General features: G+C 35.0%; 1 protein-coding gene across 1 annotated transcript in view; it reads right to left on the reverse strand.

Moving 5' to 3' along the window:
* Positions 1-5,880, reverse strand: part of necab3 (N-terminal EF-hand calcium binding protein 3) — a 40,465-nt gene extending 34,585 nt beyond the window's left edge. Inside the window, exons 1-2 of the mRNA XM_052558107.1 lie at positions 5,619-5,880; positions 827-851 (exon numbers count right to left, since the gene is read on the reverse strand). Coding sequence (XP_052414067.1) covers positions 827-851; positions 5,619-5,747 — 154 coding nt within the window. The 5' untranslated portion in view covers positions 5,748-5,880. The remainder of the gene's footprint in view (positions 1-826; positions 852-5,618) is intronic.
* Positions 5,881-9,203: the final 3,323 nt, after the last annotated feature.

Genomic DNA, 9,203 nt, shown 5'->3' on the forward strand with positions numbered 1-9,203 from the left:
TTGTTGGTTTGTGTCTGTGTCCCAGTCTGTCATGTCAGTCATGTCCCGTGTTTGATGTTCCCTTGAGGAGCGTCTGGAAGCCGCTCCTTAAGGGAGGGGTTCTGTCATGATCCTGCCCTCGTGTCCTTGATTTTTCCTAGTCTTGAGGCAGGATCATGACAGACCCTTGTTTTGTGTACAAGCGCATGGCCTTGTCTTTGGGCCATGTGCTTGTGTTGTCGTTCCCTTGCCCCGCCCCCCTTGTTAACCTAGTCGTGTCTTGATTGTCCCATCTGTGCCACCTGTCGTGTCTTGATTGTTCCCCCTATTTAGATCTCCTAGTGTGCTCTGTCTTGCGTCGGTTCATTGTCATTGTGATTGTACCTCAACTGTGTCCTACAATTGTGATTGTGTGTGAGATTGTGCTGTACCCGCTGAAGTCCTTGTATTACCGTGAGTGTTTATAGTTAGTATTTAGAGTCCTTGTTTATCTTGTCAGTCCAGTCCTGTTTTAGTTATTTATTCTTTACCTTGCTCCGTGTTTTCCCCCTCGTGGGTTTTGTTTTCCCCTTTTTTGTAATAAACCCTTTGTTTGAGAATCCCTGTCTGCACCTGAGTTCCTCCCTTACCAAGATCCTGACATAATACTGAATATTGAAACCAATGCATCAGGATATTGTTGCAGGATAACGATGCAAATGGTTTATTTACAGTGACTAAGCAGAAAGCAAGAAAAATGCTTTTTGTTTCATTGATTTGGACTTGAAATATGACTTGCAATTGAACCGCTGTGCACAAGTAGCAGGAGAAACACTTTAAATATGACATAGCAAAAGATCAGACTCACCGTTTTTGTCAGCTCGACGGAAAATCTGTGAAGAGATAGAAATGAAAAAAAAAAAACAGTCAATAGGCAGTTTATCAACGTGAGCAGCATTCAGAAGCGTAGAGGACTGGTGGAAATCAATACTGAATATAATTTAGTGTGAATGAATGTCTTTAATGAACTGCACCTTTAGAGCTTTACTGTGTTTGTTTCTGATGTTAATTATTATCACAATTTATAAACAGATTTCTTTTTGTATAAATGTTAAAATGTAATTTATTCCTGTGATGCTCCGCTGTATTTTCAGCATCATTCCTCCAGTCTTCAGCGTCACATGATCTTCAGAAATCATTCTGATATGATGATTTACTGCTCCAGAACATTTCTGATTATTATCAACAGTTGTGCTGAACAATATTTTTGTGGAAAATGTGATGCATTTTATTTTTCAGGATTCGCAGATGGATAGAAAGTTCAAAAGAACGGCATTTATTTGAAATAGAAACTTTTAGTAACATTATAAATGTAAGTTTTGATCAATTTAATGCATCTTTGCTGAATAAAGTATTAATTAATTATTATCTTGTATAAAAAACTTTGTCCCCAAACCTTTGAAAGGTAGTTCAATTGTATAAATAAATGCATATACTTGCACAATTTAAGTTTCATCATAATGTTATTTAATATAAATAATAAATATAGGCTTTAGGTCAGAAAAATAGCTATTTTTGAAACCTTTTTTCACCTGATTTATTACATAAATATCTCATTTAGAGCAATGTATTTGATTTGTATTGTGTTTGTGTGTTTTTATTTTTCATATGCACAAGTTCTGCTTATTTTTCTTCATTTATTTTATTCTCTCATTTTCTGAAGTCACGTCTCTGTTTTTAGCTTCTTTTATGAAGCTCTGGTCTTTGTAAGCACCGATACTGAGAGCTGTGTTTCTCCTCTGTGATCTACATTCATATTGTCAGGTGGCCGGTTTATTATATCTTATAAAACACAGCTGCAAGACTTTGAATTTATCTGCAAAATAAAGCAAAAACAAGCTAAAGTAAGGAGAACTGAAGTAGTGTAGTGTGTCTAGGCCTCATTATTTACAACATAACCATTTACAAAAAGCAGTTTGTGCAGATGGATGAATTCTAGATTTGAGATTAAATTTAGTGGGAACATTTCATGCAAAAATTTACAATTCTGTGATTATTTATTCATCCTCATGCTGTCATGATAATCTTTTCCTTTGTGGAAATCTCATTCAAGTTCATGTATAGACAAAAAAAAAATGCTTTTTTGTTTTTAATCTGGACAAAATAATCATTGCAAGCATGCACAAATTTACTCGGATTATTGGGATGTTTTTTGGACTCTCGTTCTGACGGCACCCATTCACTGCAGTTCAACCTTTGCTGAGCAAGTGATGCAATGCTTTTGTGTGTAACTATTCCTTTAAAAATGGCAATGAGGAGACAAATAAAGCTGAATGTTCTCTTCTGGATGAACTATTCCTTTAATTAACATTTACATAAAAAGTGCAGTTTCACAAGCTTAATAAAATACAAACAACTGGCTTGCAGAATTAAAATGTCATTCAGAGACAAATGGTATTAACTAAAACCAATAGTTGGATTCACACACTGTGTGTTCATTTGGCTGAGAGCCACACACAGTCAAACCAACGCTGAATAATCTCTTTAGAGCAGATTAATCTACGCAAAATGACACCGAGATGGAGATTAAAAGGTGAAATATACTTCGCTTATGAAGAGCAGGTCGCATGTGTGTTGATTCTTCAGCTTTATATGACACAATAAGGTTTGTAAAAGTGCAATAAAGCACTGCCAAAAGATAAGTGTAGGATAATGCATCATTAACAATGTCCTTTAAAGGTCACCTGAGCTTCCTGTCGAGAGATCGTTTCCAATGGCTCTCTGGCAGGTGTTGAGCCAGTGGGGAGACACGGGTTCAGAAAGACAACAAACGATTCGCAAAGCACAATATCAGTTGAGTCACGGTTTATAAATAGGCCTGACAGCATCTTAGTTAATCCAAATCTCTTTCTCCTTCAGAGCCCACGGTTCAGTGTGAGCGCACAAGAGCTTAAACGCTAGCCGAGGGAATTATAAGTAGCTGTTCGCTCTTCTCATGTCAGTCGGCTTTAGAAATTTCGAGGATACGGACCCGGGAAAGATGATTAGCAATTATCGCCTCGGGGAGCGAATAAATACCTCCCACAAACACAGCCTCTGTCTGCGTGTGGCGAGAAGCGATATGATAACACTTGAGACACACAGCCTATTTTATTGATAAAGGCAACTTTTAATATCATGTAGGCTAATATTTTAATTAGCAGGTCATGTACCTCGTTTCTTTCAATTTGGGTTATTTATTGGACCATATATATATTATTCTGCAAATAATCTGAATATGACATACATTAAATATGTTTTAATTTGTGACCCTACACCACAAAACCAGTCATAAGGGTCAATTTTTCATTAACTGAAAGCTTTCCATTGATTTATGGTTTGTTCGGAGGACAACTATTTGAAAATCTGAAATCTGAGAGTGCAAAAAAAAAACATATTAATCAAGTTAAGTTAAGTTTTGATATATTTAGGGTAGGAAATTGACTTAATATCTTCATGGAACATGATCTTTATTTAATATCCTAATGATTTTTGGCATAAAAGAAAAATCAATTTTGACCCGTACAATGTATTTTTGGCTGTTCGTATAAATATACCCCAGAGACTTAAGATTGCTTTTGTGCTCCAGGGTCACAAATGTGCAGTAAAAATATATGAAATCTATATAAATTGGAGCAATTTCATATATAAACAGATCTTGACCAAACAAATACATATTTTTATGACATATATATAATTTTTCCATCTTTAAACCTGTCCAACATGTTTATATTATATAATATAAAAGATAAATATGTACTTAAAACATAGAAATATATAGATAAATCTGAAGAAGTTTTGTATATATGTTGTTTTAATTGTGATGCATTTATATTGTTGACATAACCATATATATATATATATATCATTAAATAGATAATATTAACATATGTACATTTACAAATTTTACCATGGGGAGTTTATAAATATGTTATAAACTTATATTTTCATATACATAGAGAATTCACAAATTTGAAATTATATATAGCCTAATAAATAACATATACTGCAATATCACTCTTGATTGTGGACAATATCTGTCATGCATTATATTTTCATATTGCTATTTTCACGCCATCCTAAGCATCACATTAATTAATTAATAAATGCTTTAGAATCTGGCTGTGAGTTCTTGCACTTACAATAACCTTTAAATAAAATGTAAAACTCTAGTTTGGTGATGATATGAGAAGGCTCAGTTTTGATTATTTAATTTCATGCATAATTCTACATCCTGAAGACAAATTCATAAATAAGAGATGCTTCAACATGATCTGTAATGCAAGGCGAAAGACAACAACATAAGCAATCATCTCTTCAATGAAACTATGAGAATATAAGACAGAATCACACGCTGAGATCAGCCTGCGCTTGAACAGATTGAGTTCATCCAAGCAGCGCAGCAACATTAATCATGAAGCACATCAGAACTGTCAGAAAACTTTCTGTGTTTGCAGTGATGCTCAAAGACATGACACTTTTCTTCCCCAAGCGCACGCTAAAGGATGAAAGCTTAAGATACAAACACAATGCTTTGACTTTTTGTATATCTCCCATCTGCACACGTCGAGCTCTTCATTTACAGACAACAAAAGCTGGAGCTGTGTATAAAGTTAACATTAAACCTCTGCAACCTGTGATGTGGAAATCGGATATGAGGATATTCAAGAATAAAAATGTAGGACGGGACTTGATTTTATCCATCTGGAATTGATTACAGGCTGACCTTAAGGACAAGCACGTACACACACACACACACACACACACACACGTCCTCTCTGTTGTCAGACCCCCTCTATGTCAGCTTACTTAACCCTGCTGAGAGAACATCTGCAACTTTTTATCTGTCACTAACACGACTGCACACAGCCTTAAAGGTGCTGAAGCAGGAACTGCTTGTACAATGATTTTACATTAAACACATCCACAACACATGCAATAAAAATGCAAGACAGAAGAAGTACAGAAAGATTAGCTAAGAATCAATGCAATCCAGTATGTCCTTGTTTAGATTTTAATTGCTAAAAGCTCTACTTTAGAAATTCTGAAAAAATAGTAATAATAATATTAACGCAAAAACATTTGAACAATTCAATATTTATCCAAAAGAATATATCAAATTGAATTTGCTTCATCAGTGGCTGCAGAAATTATTTAATTGTACAACATAAATGCATAAACACATCAAAGTCAATAAGCATGAATGACAAGGGAGTGTGAATGAGAAAAGCAACTTATAAAAATAGATTTTTATGTTCATATGTATATTATAGCCTCTTTATTACAAATGCATTATGTCTATATTTAAATATGTAAATTATCTATATATACCGTATAGCTACTAAATACCTGCTATCTGATGTTACAATGGAAGACATGACAATGCATTCTTCTGCTTTATAATCAGATATGCATTATTTATTCCCCAAACTGTATCTATAACAATCAGCGCTTTATAGCATAACCTATTTCATAATTACATATTAATATGTTCTTAACCACCCTTTCTATCTGCCCTACATTAATAGAAGTATTATAATGTCTTGTGTTCTTGGGTTCAAGGTTAATGTTTGCATGGTCATCTATTGTTGGGTTGATTGACCGAGCATTTGGCTACTTACATCGTGAAAGATGGGCAGTCCGTGAACCGCATCCTGCATCTGATGCTGCTGCTGCTGCTGTTTGGAGCGGAGATGCTCGCGCTTTGCAGACTGGAGACACATCGTGATCATTTCAGTGCACGCCAACATCTTTAAACGAGCTGTTCAAGAATTTAAGAAGAAGAATATGCACTTTAAGACACTGATATACAAGCAGATCTCGGAACTGTGGTGCTGACAGCAGCACGGCGCTAGTCTTCAGGGCGAATGATGCTGATGCTGAGGAATACTAGTGAACGCCAAAGAATCGTTCTTTCGGCTGAACCGGTTCTTTGAATGATTCGGACGAACTGATTAGAAAAGTGAATCACTGGACTGAAACCTTTGTGGATTTTTGAGTAACTAATTGAGTGAATATATATAGTGCATCCAGACAATATTCAAAGCTCTTCCATTTTTCTACATTTTGTTATATTATAGCCTTATTCCAAAATGGACCAAATTCATTATTTTCCTGAAAATCATACAAACAATAACCCTATTAACATATGATGTCTTGGCTTATGGTTATAATTTTGGATTTTTAAAATTGTAAAAAAAAAATATATATATATATATATATATATATATATATATATATATATATATATATATTTTTTTTTTTTTTTTTTTTTTTTTTTTTGTGCACTGCTCAACTGAAATGAATCTCCGAGCGAACCGATTCGTGGAAATGATTCAGACTTCAAAGAGCCACCGATGAAGTTCTCGCTGTGTGGCTCCGCCTCCTCGGATGCTGATTGGTCCAGCAACAGCTCAACGCATCACTCCCTTTACTCACTTTTGCCAAGAAAAATCAATTTTTGTTATTTACAGAAATTTCATTAAATGATATGGCATGATATGACAACGAATACATAAATAAACATTAAAAATGTAATATTAATTAGAAATGAGTTATAATGAAACCACATGTCATCTAAGGGCCACAATTCATTGAGAGTCACCTTTGTACTAAAACACATATTCAATGTGTTTGCATGGTATACCAATGTTTTTCAAAACGAGTGACAAATACCATGGTACTCACTGGTAAAAAAAAAAAAAAAACCCGTGGTGTAATGCACAAAATGTTCATGTAATAATAACTAATTTACTATGTTTTGTTTTATAGTTTTGGGCTGGCTTGCAAAATATCGTGGTATTACGAGGAAATACCATCACTGTGCTATGATTACCAATGTTTTCCAAAAGAAAATACCATGTTACGTACCTGCCCAAACCGACAGCGACACCTCGTGGATAAACAGCCCCTTTTTTTTCCAATTTATTTCTGTGAAATATTAGGAGAGGGGGTTCAGCGAAAAATCGGCAGCTGTCAGCAGGAAGTGGCTGTCACTGGCAGCAGGAAGTGGCTGTCACTGGCAGCAGGAAGTGGCTGCCAATAAAACCGGATGGCAGCTGTCGCTAATACCCGGAAATTGGAGGAGGCTGCCGGCGGCAACAAGACAAATAAATAATTATATACGCTTATGATTATGTTTAATACTTTTTAAATAAGTATAAAGGTCAGTATTGTATATTATTTGATTTAAAATATTGATCAAATATAAACAAAGAAATAAGATCATTTTGCTAAACCTTAATTTCCAGCTGAATGTTTATGCATGCATGTATCATTGTTTGTGTGAAACAAAACAATTTGTATTTATATTTATTTATATACGAGAGTGGCACTTACTGGGTGTATGTTGTATATTTATTATAGGCTATATACACAAATGACTGAAAAGAGAGAAGTCTCAGAGACCTTTATTTAAAATCATAATTTGCGGTTATATTTGTAGTATTTCAAGAAACAACTATATATATATAGTATAAAGTAGCTTTTAAATTTGTAACTGGGTTAGTAAGTTGTCAAAGTCAGTGCTTTACAATGTAAACAGTATAAAATATATCCAGTAAGCAAGCAGACTAAAATATCAATCAGAATCACTAACAACAATCCGGAGGGATTTTCAAGACTCTTAGATCAGAACTGATGAGGTATACAGAGTTACTTCTCCAGCATCTTGCACCAATCACTGTACAACCCAGGGTGGATGTGCATCTCTCCTCATTTTCCTCTTGCAACATGGTCAAGTCAAGCATCGTTTATTTATATAGTGCTTTTAATAATACAGATCAAAGCAAAGCAACTTTACAGTATTAAATAGAAAAACAGTGTGTCAGTCAATAATGCAGAAGGACATTAGTAAACTCAGTTTGTAGTCAGTTTAAAAGACAGTTTATCATTCAATTCAGTGAAGTCATCCTTCAGCTCGGTTCAGTTTAAATAGTATCTGTGGAATCATTTGCAATCATGTCAATGAGATCGCTGTAAATGAAGTGACCTAAATGAAGTGACCACAACGAAGCAAGCCAGAGGCGACAAGGAACCAAATCTCCATCTGTGACAAAATGGAGAAAAAACAAGGTCTTTACAGGGGATCTGTATCTGGGGCTCTAGTTGTCCTGGTCTCCGCTGTCTTTCAGGGCTGTAGAGGTCCTTTCTAGTTGCGATCCACCATCTGGTCTGGATACGTACTCGATCCGCGTGACTGCAGTGACCTCCGAATAAAAAAAGAAACAGATTAATATAATTGAAGATGTTAATATCTATACGATGTTTGATAGGGAGCCAGTACAGGGTTTACAGAACTGGGCTAATCCGGTCATACTTCCTGATTCTAGGAAGAACTCTAGCTGCTGCATTTTATTATTCATAAGAAAATGGTGACATTAATACCTAAATTGCTTTATTAACAGTAGACATGCATGCAAAGCCATATTAATGATTATTCCAATTGCATCTTGTCATCATGTACAGAGAAGTGATTACATTTTCATGCATAATTTGCACACCTGGTAAGCAGTTGTTGTAAACCTCGTCGCAGTGTCTGCAGGGTGTACATTTTGTTGAATTCTTGACATGGCTTAGACTTGTTCTCCATTTTGTTCCACCTGTATATTGAGATGAGGAGCATGAAAACAGCATTATTACAAAGATATTACATTTCTCAGTTGCCATGTCTGAATGTTTGTGATGGCACCTTTTTAAACCTCTAATCAAATCTGTAAAAGAAGATACTCAGTCAAGCCAGCTGGATTGTGCCCTCTTTCGAAAGGAGTCTGTATACAGTACAGCAGACTTCTGAATTTGGAACAAACCAAAGACAGACTTAATAATGTAGCATCACCCTCCTCCAGGTTCACGTAAAGAAGAATTTCCAACAGGACAGCATCTGGCAACTATTGGGTATTACAAAAAAAAAAAAAAGGGTGTCAATGCCATGGTTTTGTCTCAAGATGCACATCAGTAATGTTTTTTTTTTTTTTTCTAAATGCATGTTTACAAAAGCTACTTCAATGTAAAAGTTATAGTAAAAAAAAAAAAAAAATTGTTTTGCATTCACATGCTTACAACTTCAACTGGTACACAGAACAGTTCTGCACATGCATAGTATTAGAGAAAACACACCTCAATAGTGTAAAAAAAAAAAGGGATTCTTCTTTTAAGAACTCTTAAGTTAATGTATATCACACAATCTCCTGAAAGACTTAACATGC

The sequence above is a fragment of the Carassius gibelio genome, chromosome B6 (genome assembly GCF_023724105.1).
Source record: "Carassius gibelio isolate Cgi1373 ecotype wild population from Czech Republic chromosome B6, carGib1.2-hapl.c, whole genome shotgun sequence".
NCBI classification, from domain to species: Eukaryota; Metazoa; Chordata; class Actinopteri; order Cypriniformes; family Cyprinidae; genus Carassius; species Carassius gibelio.